This window comes from Empidonax traillii, unplaced genomic scaffold (genome assembly GCF_003031625.1).
Source record: "Empidonax traillii isolate 1590-97213 ecotype Southwest subspecies unplaced genomic scaffold, ASM303162v1 scaffold124:size1682992, whole genome shotgun sequence".
Classification (NCBI taxonomy): domain Eukaryota; kingdom Metazoa; phylum Chordata; class Aves; order Passeriformes; family Tyrannidae; genus Empidonax; species Empidonax traillii.
The window spans coordinates 1,470,728-1,488,165 of record NW_020955317.1 but is presented as its reverse complement, the minus strand read 5'-3'; the positions used below and the strand labels follow the sequence as shown (position 1 = coordinate 1,488,165).

General features: G+C 48.8%; 1 protein-coding gene across 1 annotated transcript in view; it reads right to left on the bottom strand.

Annotated features, from left to right (window-relative positions):
• Positions 1 to 14,676, bottom strand: part of CBFA2T2 (CBFA2/RUNX1 translocation partner 2) — a 58,678-nt gene extending 44,002 nt beyond the window's left edge. Inside the window, exon 1 of the mRNA XM_027883339.1 lies at positions 14,595 to 14,676. Within this exon, the coding sequence (XP_027739140.1) occupies positions 14,595 to 14,622 (28 nt within the window). The 5' untranslated portion in view covers positions 14,623 to 14,676. The remainder of the gene's footprint in view (positions 1 to 14,594) is intronic.
• Positions 14,677 to 17,438: the final 2,762 nt, after the last annotated feature.

Sequence of the window (17,438 nt, the reverse complement as noted above, 5' to 3'; positions counted from 1 at the left end):
AACAGCACGGAGATTCCCCAGCATTCCCAACAGCTGATCCCGAAGATCAGCACACTCATCCCGACAATTTTAAGGCCACAGCACATGCCGAGCAAGCTCGGCCACCTGCCCAGGTGTCTGCCACCTGTCCTTGCCACCTACCCAGAAATAAGGCACACCTCAGCCTCCCAAAAACCACACAGCCTGGTCTCCTAATAGCTGCCAACTCATTATCCCAAAATGCCTGGTTTGGATGCAGGAGAGAGTCAGCTCCCCAAAACTGAAGATCAGCTCTGCGGTGGGAGAGGCAGGGGGAAAGGAAAGGAGAAAACAAGCAGTGAAGCATCATTGCAGAATCATCAGGGGTTTTGAGATTCTCCAACTGGCTTTTATTAGGATTGCATCCATATTTTAGTGCCTAAAGGGGAAAAAAATAAAGGGAAGGGCTCATTTCCAGAGGTGCAGAGCAACCAGCAGGTTTCCTCCCATGCCTCTGGAGTGCTTGGATGCAGCTCAAGGAGGAGCAGGCACAGTGAACGAGGACCTGAAATTTTATTACCTTCCTTTCCTGACGGAAGCAGAACCTATTTGCAGATTTACAGCTCGTGTTAACAGGAAATTCACGTTTACAAGTTTCCTGGAAAAAAAGACAGCATTCCTGTCCTACTTGATAGCTCGGTGGGGACACTGACTCCCAAGGGAATTCTCAGATGGGTATGTGAGGCAGGAATGAGTTTGAGCCATGTAAAACATCCAGAAAAAAAGATAAAGCTATGGAAAAAAAAAAAAAAAGATTAAATAAAAAATTGAAGACCAGAAAGAAGACGGTAATTCAGCAATTTGGTAGAAAATACACAGCAAGGCAGCACAGCCGTGTCTGGAAAAATACTTTTGCAGCATCTGGGATTCACACTTCAAAGAAGCAAAAGAATTTTAAGAGGATGAAAAGCCATATTCCGGCTAACATGAATTTTTCTCCTCTGGTCCAACTCTCTTGTCATTCCCATTACACTGTTCCTCCAAGAGTCACAGCCAAGCTCAGCCCACGATCCCACTGGGGTGGGCCCTTCCCTCTCAACAAGGACACACATGGGACCATAATGATGCTGGTGGTGCTGCTGGATGCACCAGGACCTGCAGGATCCACCAGGATCCATCCTTCCCCCAGAACTCAGCACCAGATCAAGCTGAGGACACCATTTACTGCCTTCAGCAAGCAGGAGCCCTGGGCCTGAACATCCCTATCCTGTGAAACTTGGACTTAAAATCTTTTCCTTCCATATGTCTATGAAAAAAACCACCAAAACCAAACACAAAATCCCAATATTCTTTCCAGAATTACACAAAACAAGAAGACATCAGGACAGCCAAAGGTCAAGCAGCCAGTGCTCTACCAGGATGCCAAAGACCAGACTCAAATCAGTAAATATTTATTTAGGCCATGCTGTATAATTTAGTAAAGACAAATATGGAGCACCTAAGGGTCGTTTCTGATCTCCTGACAACACACTGGTCCCAAGGAAAGTCTTGACAAATGGACATTTTCCAAGAGAAGAACGATTCAATTGCAAGACCCTTCTGAAACAAACTTATTTAAGCAAACATAACAGGTACAGAAAATCAGGCCTCAGAAAACCACAGCCACTTTCCCCTGAAACAGCTGAACGAGACCAGGCTGACAGAGCACTCAACCCAACCAGCTTTACAAAATCTTTGGAAGCTCAAAGAGAAGATTTTGCAATAGCCTAAAAGGAGCATTTGCTGAGATTATCACATCAAACAAGTCAGGTATCTCCTACCCCACACACTGGTTGTACATGTTCAGACAACTTCAAGAGCCAGAAGAAGCCAAACATCTGTATGTTGAAGTTAATTAACATACACAGAGAGAGAAACCAAACCTCAGATTTACTAAACTTGAAACTTCAGAAGTCATCAAAATCTTGATTTTCTACACCTTAAGTTATTAAAAAAATTCTCAGGGGGAAGAACAAGAAAGAAACATCTTAATTTAAGAAAAAAAAAAGAAAAAGAAAACAACCAGAAGAAGGAGATGAAAAAGAGAGATCCACCAGCAAAGCTTCTCCGAAGTAGGGTAGGAGTTGATGGCAGGGGCGGTTAAACAGCAGCGTTCTGGAGAGAGCTGATTTGATTTGGCTGTTGCTACTGAGAAAAAAAAAAAGAACCAAAAAACTAAGACAGCTTGAGCATACATCTACTTCCTCTTCATTTCATTAATTCTACCCAGAGCCCTGGCTGAAGTGAAGCCAAGTTTATTGCCTGTGATCCTGCTCTGGGGGTGTCCTCTGCCCAGGTGAACGAGCACCTCCAGGGCTGCTCTTAACTTTTCCCAGCTGTGTTTTGCTGAACGGCTCCACCTGCTCCTGCAGATGGAGCAGCTGCAGTTAAAGGCAAACACCTGGCCAGGCACAGCCCTGCCCTGTGCTGCAGGGGGAGATCAGAGTTGCAGCAGCTCCTGCCCTACTTAAGGCCCTATCAAGTATTTAGGTTGTAAATGCCAGGTTTGTGGTTAATGATCTGCCTGCTTTGAGCCCTGAAACGCTCAGCTTGGGAACCTGAAAAGCTCAGCTGGGCAGCTTTTCAACAAAAACGAGCCCCCTGAAGGTGTGGAAGATGAGTGACAGACCCACCACGGGTCCTACTCAGGGCAGACCACCATCAGGTTGTACACTCTCAACCAGCTGCACCCCTCACACAACAGCTCAGGGTGGCACCAACCCAACCAGCAGGACAGCTGCAGCTGTGCCCAGGCATCCTGATGGGTTCCAGGATGCTCCAGTGGGGACAGGGGAAGGAAGACCATCCTGCTGTTCACGATGCTCCAAGCTGCAGCGTGAGCACTTGGGATTTTACTTCTCTAGAAAATCAGATGACAAATCCTTATCCTATAGGGAATGTCATTATCAGCAGAGCAAGTGAAGCACTAAAACTGTTTTTTGAGAGATTCTTACAGCAACATGTCAAATAACACCTCTCTCCAGGTTAAAACCTCAGTCTGGGCAGGCTTCTAGTCCAACACTTCATTCTTCTTGGAGACTCCCCAGCACGAAGCAGCAGTATAATACATCTACCAGGTTAGCAGTGCTGCTTCAGCATTTCTCTGCACCATTTTCATGCAGGTCCTTGGTCAACAATGACAATATTTATATTAGGAACACAGAAGTATGTAACTACGTGTCAACAGGCTGTAGAGGCAGATAGTGCACTTAAAAAAAAACCCCAAACCCACTTCCCAATAGGCTCCCAATAGTCCAAACTACAGAATCAGCTGAGAAGCTATTTGTTAATTAGCACTGATTTTTAGAGGACTTGAACTGAATTCAGCCTTGTAGGAAGAAAATCCATGAGCTGTGTTCAAGGCCAGGCTGGACTGGGCTCTGAGCAACGTGGTCTAATAGAAGGTGTCCCTGCCTATGGCAAGGACCTGGAATGGGATGAGTTTTAAGACCCTTTCCAACCCAAACCGTTCTGTGATTCTATATAATAAACTTCTGGGAAAAAAAATGAGATAATCTGAGGGTTAAATTAGATCTTGCAAAGCCAAACTGACAGGAATTAGTTCCAGAAAGGAACTGCAGGGTCAACTTTTATTGACTATGGAAGGTCCTTATGCAAATTGAAAGGTTTTCCTGCCTGCTTGTTTCAGCACATGGAAAAGCTGCAAGTTCACTCCCTAAGGTTCACACCAAGGACTGAGGATGTTAAATGCCAGGACAAGTCCTGGAGATGGGATATTTGAATGGTAGGAAGTGCTGGAGGTACAGCCTGCCACAATTCTTCCGTGTGTTCAGGAGTCAAGTCAAATCAAGCAGACATTTGCAAAAGCTCCTCTCGGGTCCCTTTTCCAAACACCTGCATCCCTGTGTCTCCTGGGTGCTCAGCACATCTCTGCAGGCAGGAAAAGTTCATTATCAAAGTGGAGTGTGACTGCCTTCCTCACCCATGCAGAACAGCTAATCCCAAAGGATAATCCTGCTTTAATGAAGAAACTATGGGAATTTTGCTAAAGCACATAAATTTTATAAAAGCCCTGGTACAACATTTCCTTAGTCTCTGGGACTGGATGAGCAACCTCTGAAATGAATTTTGCATGTGCCTGTCTCAAGCTGTGGAAGGTTAACACGTGGCAGGGAGAGCAAACTGCTCTCTCTTGTTTGCAAGACACTATAAAATCTGTAACAGCCCTGGAGACAAGCTTCCCCTTCCTCCAGACATCTGCGTGCCACCCTTCCAACAAAATGCCTCATCCTCTGCCTGCTGGAGGAGCCAGAGGACATCACAGTCTCCAGCTCATCCAACTCCATCTCCCCACCTCACAGCACACTTCCCAAAATGGGAATGGCCATGATAGGGCTGACCTGCCCCCAGACAGCGGATCAAAAGCTCCAGCTGATTTCATACAGCCCAATGAAGAGCTGGGAGATGGCAGGAACTGAGTCAAAGCCAGTGTGGGTTGGAGTGCAGCTGGTGAGCTCCAAGATGAACCTTCCAGCCTCTGCCAAGCTGAGAATCTGTGTCAGGTTTTGTATTAAAAAAAAAAAAAAAAAGAAAAATTCCTAGATTTGAAAACAATTCCTCATTACAACTTAGGTGTAGAAATCCACTCTATGCCCATCGTACAGAAATCCTCAGACACTTTTTTCTGACCTCACAAGACCTTGCTCCAGCACCAGAGAAGAACCCAATGAATTGACATTTCAACACTTTCTTTTACCCTCAAGTACAAACACACAACTGCTGAGAAAGAACAGCGATGCTCTGACCTGACACAGCCAGTCGTGTCGAGGGATAATTCCTGCACTGTATCAGTGACTGGAATTACCAGAGCTTTGCCAACAGCTTAATGAGATGGAAACTCACACTCCCACTGCCAGAATTTGTTTGTTGGGCTATAAACTATTTGGATGCCCCGAATATTTTGCTTCTGTGTTATAAAACAGGTGTGAAGAGGTGCATCTCCGTTCAGGGAGCTGCTGCTGGGAGCGGCACAGCCATTTGGACGGGATCATCGGTAACAGATTGAGATTCCTGGTGTCCTGCACGTGCACAGGGAGATCTGTCCGCTGGCTCCTCCTCCCCTTGGCTTCCACCAAAACAGGCTTTGGAAACTGAGGCAATTCTTCCTGACACATACACAAGAAAAAAACAGGGATCCTGTGCCAGCCAAACCATCCTGTTTGGTACCTGTGAAACCAAAGGCAACAATTCCTGCATCCACAAGATCCTAGTTTTTGATGCTCAGCTGTCCTTACACCACCAGGGTATTCCTCAGCACGCTGATGGAGGATCAAGGAGATGTGGTGAACAATGTTCAGGAGTAGTGATGAAGTCTAAAAATGTTTTTGTGTGGTTTTTTTGTTTTGGTTTGGTTTTTTGTGGTTTTGTTTGTTTTGTTTTTGTTGATTTTGGTTTTGTTTTGGTTTTTTGTTTGTTGTTTGGGGGGGTTTTTTGGAGCGTATTTTACCATAAAAATATAACAGATTTCATTTCATTAACTTTATATCCAACTTAGCTTTCTTAATTAGAGGTACAGGGCTCGAGGGAAACTGCTGTAATTATTAAATGGGAAATAAAACCTGATGAACACAGTAGCTGCAGGGACTGAAGACTTTACATTTAAATTAAACTCTTAGCAGATTAAAACCTAAGATCTAAAAATCACCTGCTCAACAGTTTGTGGGCTCTGATAGTTATTTACCCTTTCACATGTACAAAGAGGTTTTATTTTCCCTCACTACACAGGGGGGAAAAAAAGGTTTGTTCAATGAGACAAACATATTCAAGAAGAAAATGGTCAGACAAGTGCCTGGGAATGTTTTCGGAGTACTGTGGTGCAGAAACAGTGCAAAGCCAAGATTCTTCCTAAGAAGATTCCATAAAATTAACTTCTTGGTGCAGACAAAGAGACAAGACCAAGATTTCACAGAAAAAAATCATCCCCTGGGTGAGAAAAAAAACAGTGTATTCTGGAATGTGGAAACTCAGGTGGACCAAGGGCAGTAACCTGGAGTCAGGTGTTTGCAGCAGAGGGGTAAACAAACAGCAGTAAATGGATGCAAGTGACCCACCCAAAATTCCATTTTGTGGGATGCAGCCCCTGATACCCCACAGTCAGCTTTACAAGCTTGGAACAGGCACTGCCTGTTTCTCTGAATTCGTGCTTCCCTTTTCTGTGTAAACTGCATAGGTGAGAGGCGGCTTGGCTTCCACGAGATGGATGCACAGATGAGAGCAGAAAATAGGCCAAGGACCTGTTCCTGCCTCTGTGCTTCTCCATCCCACAGCCCTCAACCATTCCAGCTCTGTGAAGGTCCTGGGGATGCCCTCCCAGATCTGCTAAACTAGTTTGCTTCAGGGTTGCCACAAATTTGCCCAGTATTTTTCTGGAACCACCCTCAACATCAGTGCCTTTTCTCTCCATTTCTAAGCAGATCTGACAAAAAAACCCCAACCATCACAGAATGACAGAATTATCAAGGTAGAAAGAGGCCTTCAAGACCCTCTAGTCTAACTGTCAACTCAGCATCACCATAATCACCCCTAAATCACATCCCCAACTGCCCCGTCCAGGTGCCTCTTGAACACTTCCAGAGACAGTGACTCCACCACCTCCCTGGGCAACTTCTTCCAATGCCTGACCACTCTTTAAGTGAAATATCTTTTGTAATATCTAATCTGAACCTCCTCTGGAGCAACTTGAGGCTGTTTCCTCATCCTTTCACAGCCTCCTTTCAGGGAGTGGTGGAGAGCAAAAGTCTAATTGGTTCAGGGCAGTGGAGGCCTCCACAACGAGGATGTCAAATTTAACACAATTTTCATCTATGAACAGGGAAGAGAAGGGATTAGGGGGAAAAAGGAAGGTAGAAACCTGGATGCATCTGCTTGAACACCCACACAACCCTGGCACAAGCACGGACACACACTCAGAGGTGCGCCCAGGTGCAAAGGGGAGGAAAGTGTTCAGCTGACACAAGTGACCTCAAGCTAAGCTCAAAGGTTTCCAGCACTTCCTGAGCTGTGATGGTTTAGGAGTGGGAATGCCTCCCTGAAAGAACGTTCCCGAAGATGGAAGATGACACAGTTTCACGGCCCAACGTAAAGTACAGCGCGTATCGTTACCCACCGCGGAAGGTGATCCATCAGCATCTGTAGTGCGAAGAGGGAAGCAAACAGCAGAAGGAAAGCAAAGTGCTAGAAAGAATTTCTGGCTCGAATTCGCTGCCTTAAATCTCCGTGTGAACACGGGCTGTGTGCTGCAGAACGCCACGCACACACCGTGAAAGCAAAATGGGTACAAGGCTCCCATCCAACTCGGATTTAATGGCAGGGAAGGCAGATCCGCTCTTTGAGAAAAATCCCAATTGTTGATTTCTATTTTGTCTGGCGATGGAGCACAGTATTCCTCCTTCCTTCCTGCCAAAAGCAGTGGAAGTATGATGTACTTTAAAGTAATTACAGTAGCTCATCCCAGAAGTGGCTGCATTTCAAACGAGGTAGGAGATACACAAGTGGGGAACCGGCTGCTCGCTGATGAATGTTGAACCTGCCTTCAGACCTGGGGATCAAAAGGTGCGCTACAAAACAAACCACCACGTTTGCTTCCAAATTACCTGTCCAATTTGTCTCCCTTTGGTCTGTCTGACCCTGCTGCACCTCCGTGCTGTGGCTGGCAAATCTGGGGCAGCACGGCCCAACGTGGCATCCATGGGCAGGAGCTGCCTTCCTGCAGAGAGACTTGGCTTAATCCAGTTTGGGTTTTCTTTTCAATTGGTGCCTCTCTGAGTCCTCAGTAAGACTGGCAAACGTTTGGCTGTGCCAACCCTGTACCCCTCTAAACACTGCAGTGCGCCTGGAAATGTTCAGTATTCTCATTATTGGGAGAACAGCCATAATTATCCAAATAAAACTATTACTATACTGAGCCGTGTATCATAAATAGAACTTAATGGATTTTATTACATCCCAGGAAGCAAGAGCTAACACAAGGAAAAGTATTGCTAAATGTGCCTTGCTACTACCTATCAATTTCCCCTCAACACTCAGCACTTAAGAAATACCCAAAGAAACACACTGCTCCCACTGCATAACTATTGCAAATTCCCCTCTGAGCTCTTCCCCTTTAGCCAGCTCGCCGGGTACGCTTCAGCAGCTGAAAATTAAAGGGTCACAATATTGAGCCTTCAGGTATCAAGTTCACAATGGAAATAGCAGCTGACACAGAAAGGGCTCCACTGAGCCCGACGGTGATAATTCTGTTGCCTCGGAGCTGGAAGCAGCTCCCTTACACAAAGTTAGTTATTTAACTCAGCAAGAAATGAAAGAAAATGCCACAGCCATGGATTTATTCCTTACGCAGCCCCTTGCAAATCACACTCTAAACTGGAGACAGGCTAGCAGTCTTTTAACTCTGGCTGCAGCATCCTCTTAAATCTAAACAGCTCCCTGTCAAGTGCTGGTGAACACAGGGATGCTCATCCTTCAGGCCCATGAAAGCTCTTCTACCAGAGCCCAACTTCCAGAAAAGTCCACAGGTGCCAAACACAACTGGATGCGTCCAGTCCGACAGCCAGGGATGACAAATCTGGGATGTCCAACAGCCACCGGCCCGAGTGGCCCCGTGGAGAAGGGCAGGAACGAGGAGGGCTTGTGTGGGGCCCTGGAAAGCCAGCCAGATACACCTGCTTCTCATTGACCCCTCCTCACATCACTCAGGAAGAGCCATCCCACCACTCCCGGGGACTTCTCACCCGGCCCCGCTGCGAGGTGACAGCCCAGGCCTGCTGCTATCTCCCAAACAGATGCATTTGCCCTCCTGAGAGCCTCCCACGTCTTATCTGGCTGGCTGTTCCCAAATGTCGATCGCCAAGTCCGGCAAAAACCACTTTTAAGCTCTTTCAGGCAACAATTCCTGAAAGTGTGCTGGCAGGGGAGCGGGGAAGGTGGAGCAGCAGCCCCACAGAGGGGTCCCCCTGGCTGTCCTGCCAGGATGGGCATGGAAAAGCACCTCCTGCACCCCTCTCTGGAGATGCTGTAAACAGGACCTGGCACGGGCATGGATGTACAGTTTACAGAGATGCCTTGCTTCAAGCAAATTTGCCTCTCAACACATGGCCAAACTCTCACGCAATAAATTAACTATTTGGCAGCCACCGAACTAGTGCTGGAGCCAAACCAATTAGGGTTTAATGTGATCCCAATTTCCTATTTCTGAGACGGGGGTCGGGGAAGGGGGATGGAGGGGGAGAATGGGGGAAGAGGAGGGAGGGAGGGAGAGCGAAGTAAATCCCCTCCTGGTTTATAAATCCTTGCCAATCATCCCAGATAAACCTGTCACCCGGAGCTCTAAATCTGTACTTGCACTCGCGTGCTCCGAGGGACGCGATGGGAAAAGGCGCGTCGGACGCAGCCAGGCTGACTCCCCACATGTGTTTTCCATACTTGGGAAATTCAGTCACTTAAAAAATATTTACCAAGCTTTGTCTTTAATTAGAAAAACATGACGACGGATAAGGCGAGTTATTGTTTCTAAACTAGAAATGTCAAGAGATCCTCGTGATGTCAGAAGATGAACCCCCATCACCGACCCACGGACGCGCTGCCAGGGCCTCAAAAGTTCCAAAGGGTTTTTGTTGTTGTTGTTGTTTCATCTCCCCTCAAAGTTCAGCGCTTTTCAGTCGCAATTCATCAGTGGCTTCTTGGCCCCCACCAAAGCTAATCAGGGAGGAGGAGGATCCTGCAGAATTTCTGCTAAACGCGGTGTTTTAATGCAAACGAGTTTGCACAACAGGGGAGGAACAGAGGAGCCATTTGACTCCTTTGCGTTTTAACATCCTGACTCTGGTACCTCCCCTGCACAAGCAATTACCTGCCCTCACCTAAGATAAGCAAATTAATCTCGCCTGCACCTGGAAATGCCGCAGGCTGAGATATCCCCGGCCTTTAAAGAGGTGTTAAATTAAGTTTCTGCTTAGCCAAGATCCGGGAAAATGCTCGCTCTCAGCCACAAAAATATTACAGCCCGTAACGCTCCCCTGAGTAAAGGGAGCTGCCCGTGCTCCAAGCAGACAGCCACGAGTTCTGCCTGCCCAGGACCACGCGTGACTGTACCCCACACCGCAGCCCCTCTCCCCCCTCCTGAGCAAACACCCCCAGCCAGACCCGGAGAGGCTCCGCGGGCGGGATGCGCAGCTTAAAGAGGTACAGAGCAAATATTTGCCGGCTAACAAACAAAAGATAGCTGGGGTGTAAGTGAGCTATATCAGGCTCGTTTGTGTGCTCACCACTCCCGTTCAGGTGGCTGAAGAGGCTCTGCCGGCCAGGTGGGTGTCAGGCAGGGTCCCCCCGAGTGGCTCCTCGGCGCTGCCAGGCTGTTCTCTGCCACCAGCCCAGTCCCACCGGTGCCAGCGCTCAACCCAACCATCCCCCAGCGGTCCTTTAGCCACACCACCTCGCACACAGCCCTCCTGTTTTCCCTCCTTTAGGATTTCATACCTCCTGTTAGAAAAGGCGGGATAAAACGCACACAAAAAGCCAGGTGGGAGTGTCCCAGGTGATATATTCGGAGGAACTTCCTGCTCCAGCAACCAGGTGCGCTATTAGGAAGTGAGAGACCGACTCCCAAGAGATCTTGAGGATTAAAAAATATAGATAACCAGGAGGAAGCTGGTATTGATGTGAACAAACTGGTGCGTCTATTAAGTCCGCTCGGGGAAAAGCAATAGTAAGTTTGCAGGCATTCACTAAGTAAGTATTTGTGTTATTATTTTATTTCTACAGAAATAAATATAAAATAAATAAATAAAAACAAATAAATTAAGTAAATAAAAAATAAATTTATTTCTACAGAAATAAATAACCATACCTGTAATGAGAGATTTCTCTAATATTTTTGAAATATTTTTCAACAAGCTTCAAAGTGTCACCTATGGACCTAAAGTCAAGCCAAGAACATGCCATTTATCTTCTGAAAATACCCCTGCAACCCAAGGCTGAGGGCTATTAGCAACAACTATCTTAGATACCAACATAAATCTACATTGGAGAAAAACCCTGCCCGAACAGTCTGATCCTTTAAATTACACCAAGACTGCAAAGCATGTCTTTGAGGAAAACATATGTACAGATTTTGACCTCAAAGTCCAATTGCCAGAAAAGTTACTACCTTTAGAAGTTAGTGCTGCTCTTTCTAGAAAAACATGAAATGCAGCAAAGGTTGTTTTAGCTGAGCTCCAAGTCAGGGTTGATTAACGTGGAGTGCACAAATACAGCCAAAATGATGTCCAGGACACCTTTGTAGCTGAATCAAACATGTGGGATGTGGCAGGGAGAGATGGGAAGGTGACAGGGACACAGGAGATGTTTTATGTCCCAGGCACTGGCTGCACAAGTGCCCTCAGAAGGTGGTTTTCAGTCTGGAAGAGTTCCAGGTAAACTGCCTGTCTGGGTGGAAATGCTTCCCTCTGGGACTTTCTGCATTAGACTGGGAGAGAGAGATTCACTTCTCACCTTTGTGAATTTTACAGCCACCTCCTTCTTCTGAAGGGGAAGGGTTTATCTCTGATTTTTGCCAGCAAAAAGGAAACCCAAGCAGTCCTCCCCCACGCCCCAGTGGCTCACGGCAGCCTCTCCAGGTAGCTGTGATGCCTTGGCAGCTCAGGCCAATGGAAAGGACTCAACTCACTATTCCACTCCAGTCCTGCCTTTAACAGAGTCAACTCCATGAGCTCTATGTGAAGTACGAGCTCTATTCTATCCTCAGAGAAGCTGCAAATCAAAAAAACTCTTTTTTTTTTCTTTTCTCTGACTGCTTTAAAAAGTGAATTCATTTCACTCTCCCGAACACTGGCACAAGGGAAGAGTGACACCTTAAGCCTTTTATTTCACAGCATATGGAAATCAACACTAAGTCCCCAAATGATCCATTTTGATTTTTGCCCATTGGAAATATCCATGTAAGAAAAGGATATTCATGAGAGCCAGTATGTGCCTTAACCTAATGGAACATCCCAAAGATTCAAAGCAGTCCCACATTTCTTCTTTCTTTCCCGATTGTTAGTTTCACACTGAGCACTGATCCATTTCTCTGCAACACACCCCCAAAGAAATCAAAAACCTCCTGACACTGCCAGGATCTGTATTTATAATACAGCAGAAATCACTGGGCTGATAACCAAGGCAGTACAGATAATTTTTGCTTATAAAAGTCAGGAGTCTGCAGCTGATTATTCACTTTCTTGAGGCCAAAGATAAAACTCAGCAGTGTTCTTGGGCAGACACCAGGCCCAAGACCTAAGTGATGTCTCGTGCCAGCATTCAGCCTGTCCCAATAGCTGGCAGAAACACCTTCCACTAGCCCAGGTTGCTCCAAGCCCCGTCCAACCCGGCCTTGGACACTTCCAGGGATGGGGCAGCCACAGCTTCTCTGGGCAATCTATGCCAGGGCCTCCCCACCCTCACAGGGAAGTATTTCTTCTCAACATCAGATTGCAAAACTGAGCAGCCACATACACATCCATAAGTTCCTGCCACAATCCAATAGAATATTCAAACCACTTGCCCAGTGTTGCAGAAAGTGTCACAGCTGAGAGAGGAACTGGTTTGACATACCCACCCTGAAGCTATGATTGAGGGACAAAATCCCTGTCTCCCTTTAGCTTCAATTATTTTTAGCAGGATTTCAAAGGTCTGTCTCTCCTCCCAGGGCTCAGTCTAAGAGGAACAGGAAATCTGACCAGTCTCTCTATACACTGTGAACAGACACGCTGCGTGGGATTTGTTTCATCTATCTCCTTGCTGCCAAAGCCTAAGCCAGCTCCTGGGCTCCCCTTGCAGTCAGTGACAAAGCCCAGGCACCTCCAGTGTGTAATTTGTCTCATCCAAAGAGATGTGTCCATGCCTGGAAAGAGGAATCACCCTCAGAAGCGCCTGTTTCTCCGATGTGACTCCAAAGAGATCTGGGAGAAAGATCAGGCACAGAGGGCTGACTTTGGACAGCAAGGTTAAAGCAGATGATCTCACACGAGCTCCTTCTGTGGGGCCTTCCCTTCAAGGCTGACAAAATGAAGAGCCCTCCCTGCCAGCCAGGTTAGGAGCCGGGTTCCAGGGCCCTCCAAATCCACATGGATGTGGCACAGCTTGCCCACCGCTGTGCCCTCCTCCTGCCACAGCCACCTGGGCTGTGTCAAGTCTTTGACAGACTAATACTGTAACTGCCTTAAGGGGTAACAACCTCACCCCAAGCATCTCCACACACCTTGCACTGAGCAGCACAGTAAAGTATAAAACCACCCTCTCCAACTTCTGTAACTTGGTAAGTCCTTCTCCATATTGAGAATGCAGCTTCCAGGGTGGTTTGCACATCAGCATCAGGGTCTATCTTACATTGCTTCCCCGTGAGCAATCACACTTCGTTTTAAAATTCCCTCATTTCCCGAGCTTTAGGATGTGCTTTTAACTGCTGTTCTTCCTTCCCTGACCTATGACTTATCCACAGAGTCATCTCGAGGCTGTGATCCAGCCTGTGCATAAATGGCCTGTCCAGGCTGTCAGCCTGGACATCGGCTACCCACAGACACCACGGCCCTCCAGCACCTCGCTCCTCATCCTGGGATGGCTCACCCTCCATTCCAAATTGTGGATAAACAAGCACAGATGAGGAAAAGGCTCAGGAGGCTGATTTGGTGAGAGGCACAGACTGACCACGCACTGTGCTCCTTGGCAGCGGCACCAACAACCTCGTGGCTTTCAGAGAGCACAGATCTGGCAACGAACCTCCTGCTTTGGGAAATTAGGGAAAATGGTGCTGGAGATATTCACCTTCCCTGCTCCTGGCAGGAGAGGATGCTGCAAGGGACAGGATTCACGTACACAGGATTCACACACACACACGAGGTCACTGCCCCTCCGAGTGAATTTGGTTTGTGGAAGCAAAAACACTCGAGTGTCAGCTCTGCCATGGATATTTGACTGTGGCAGGACCCACCGGGACATGGACATGCTTTAATGGTGGGCTTGGAATGTGGGAAGTGTCAGAAGAGAGCAAAACCAATTCGGCCATCTGAGGTCTGGCATGGCCGAACCCCCCAGCCTAACCTTGTTCCCAGTCACCAAACCCCCGTTCCCCATCACCAAACCCCCATTCCCCATCACCAAACCCCTGTACCCAGTCACCAAACTCCCGTTCCCCATCACCAAACCCCCGTTCCCGGCCACCAAACCCCCGTTCCCCATCACCAAACCCCCGTTCCCCATCACCAAATCCCCGTTCCCCATCACCAAATCCCCGTTCCCCATCACCAAATCCCCGTTCCCGGCCACCAAACCCCATCCCGCCCGCGGAATGAACACCACCCCGTGTGCTGGGCTGGGTTTGCAGGTGGGGGTCCCCGAGGCTGCCCCCGAGAGGCACGCAGAGCAACACCCCCCGGACCGAGCATCTCCCGGCAGATTTCGGTCCAGCCCCTCCCGCAGCCCCGCTCGGGGGGCTCAGCCCCTCTCCCACCGCCCGGATCGGCCCTTCGCCCCCCGGCCCAGCGGCGCCTCTCCCGGCCCGGCCCCTCCCAGCCGTCCCCCCCAGCCCCGCTCCTGGATCTTACACTGGCAGCTCCCCGGGATCCCCACCATGGCCCGGCTCTCGCCGCCTCCTCGCCCGGCCCGGCCCGGCCCGGCCCGGCCCTTCCCCGTGACGAGAACGGGGGCGCGGCTTGGCCGGCCCGCCCCGGGAGCCGGGCAGGAAGGGGATGGGGAGGGAGGGAGGTGGTTTGTGTGTCGGTTCGGGGATGGGTTTTAGCCTAATTGCGGTGTGTAGCCTTCGCGTTACCCCCTGGCCCCGTTCCTCCCTTCCGCTGAGGTCTCCCCAGCCCCCTGCCAAAGGTGTAACAATACGTGTACCCGAAAGGTGTTAAAATATACCTGTACGCACACCCCCAAAGGTTGTGCAGTACCTGTACACCCCCTCCAAAGGTGTAACAATACCTGTACCCCCCAAAGTGTAACAATACCTGTACACACACCCCCCAAAGGTGATACAGCACTTATACCCCCCCTGAAGTGTCACAGTACCTGTATATACTCCCAGAGGGGTTACAATACCTGTACACCCCCCTAAAGGTGTTACAATACCTGTACACACCTCCCAAGATATTAGAATACCTGTACACCCTCCTTGTACCCCCACAAAGGTGTTACAGTCCCTGTACATACCCCTAAAGGTGTTACAATACCTGTACCCTCCAGGGGTGTTAAAATACCTGTATACACCCCCCCAATGTTGTACACTACCTGTACATCCCCTCCAAAGGAGCTACAATACCTGTACACCCTCCCCAAAGGTGTTACAACACCTGAGGAGTAAAATGTTTATCTGCAGCACAGCCCCAGGGCCACAGGTATTGTAACCAAAGAGTTTTTGCTTCCTCCTGACACTTCCTACATTCCAAGTCCACCAAAGTGTCCTACATTCCAAGTGCCACAGCCAAATATCCATGTCAGAGCTGAGATACTCCTACAAATTAAAACTTTCAGTCATTTTTCTCTGGCAGGTTCCTTAAAGCCCAGAAATGCCAGAGTTTGGGATCATGAGAGCTTCGCTGAGAACCTGAGAGTCCTACCTGGGGTTTTTCAAAGCTGCAGCCTCATAGAATTATGGAATATTCTGAGCTGGAAGGGACCACAAGGATCATCCAGTCCAACTCTTGGTCCTGCACGTGGCACCCTAGCAATGCCACCCTGACCCTGAGAGCTTTGTCCAAACCCTCCTGGAGCTCTGGCAGCCTTGGGGCTGTGCCCACTGCCCTGGGGAGCCTTTTCAGTGCTCAACCACCCTCCGAGGGAAGAACCTTTTCCTCATGTTGAAGTCTGATTGGCATCTGAAAACCAAGCACAACCTTGCTCCCATCCTGGAGGGATTTGCCATGGAAAACTGCAGATAGACCAGCTCAATCAAGGATGTCCCAAAACACTTGGAAGTAGCTGTGGGAGAAAAATGTCTGCAAGTTGGGTTACAGGCGGGGTTCCTCTTCCCAGCAATAAAATACATATGTGATCCTGGAAGCAGAGCCAGGACCCAGTTTCCCACCAGTTAGCAAGTCATGCTGGTACCAGTGTGGCTCTTGGTGCTGTGCCATCTCCTGGCTCAGCCTTGGCAGAGCTCACTTCCAGTGAGGGAGAGCTCTTGGAACGGGGCAGGAAATCCCAACTGGCTGCCCTAAGGCACTATCCATCCCCTCAAGTCGGTGCCTATATGATCAAGGCAGTGAGAGCTGCGAGCCCTACTTGGGGAAAAAAGGGCACACGTGTCAGGGCTGGTGTTTCCCCAGCAGGACCATGCTCCCAGTAAACTGAGTTTGACCTGCCCCAGTTCTGGGCTGGTGGTAGCTGGGGAGCAGCCTGTGCAAAGCCCAGCACTGCAGCTTGGCAGTGATTCACTGTAGATTCCCAGGGAGCCACAAGGCTCCATTTGAGTTTGCTGGCCAAGAACAGGCATCTCCTGGGCCCAGATGTCCCAGGATGGAGCAGATCCAAATTTGCACTAAACCATCTAGTCCCATTGTCCCCATTTTAACTTTGTGTCTTTGGCTCCTCCCCTTGAGAGGCACCAGTGCTTCCCTGGGCCCTGTCTGCCTGAGCCTGCATCCTCCACATCCCCCACGCCACTCTCATCTCCTGCAGCTTGGCTCTGGCCTGTGTTTACCGCCACTTCATCCCAGTGTCATCTACAGCCTCCCTGTGGCCAAATTCACACTGGTGGAGCAGAAAGGGCCATTGTGTGGGGTGCTGATAAGGGCTTTGTTTTAATTTAGCTGGTCCTCAAAGCCTGTGAAACCCCTTGAGGAGTGGCAGGTTGGGTTTCATCAAAATGCAGCGTGATGGGAGCAGCTTCCAGAGCCACCTTGGACACGCTCCTCCAGCCACAGCCTGGCGTCTCCCTGAGGCTCACCCATGCTCTGTGTGCCTGAGTGCAGAGGAGGAGATGGGAATTGCTGTGATGATGGTGTGGGGATGTTGCTGCCCTGCTTTGTGTTGCATCCCTCCAGAGCACCACAACCTTGAGGGACGTGCCCTGGTGTGAAGTGTCACGGCTCAGAATGAGAACAGGGCGAAGAGAGCTGGTAAAGCAAAGCAGAGCACTGAGATGTGCTGGGGAAAGCTTTGGAGAAGGAGCAAATGCATTTTCCCTCTTCCTTTCTGTTCAACAGCTCTCATGTTGCACAAGGCAAAGCACGTTGGGAGCAGAGTTGCAGGGTCTGCATTGCTGCTTGGTTTCTAAAGGTGGAACAGCTGCAGAGAGAAACCCCGAAGAGGAGAGGATTGTCTATATAATACCCACAGAATACCAGGAGAAGGTGCTCATAGGGCTTGATCTTACAGGCCTCAATGCCAATGAAAGATGTAGCTGTTCAAGACAGCAGTTCTGGGGACACTTCCATAGGTATATGTGG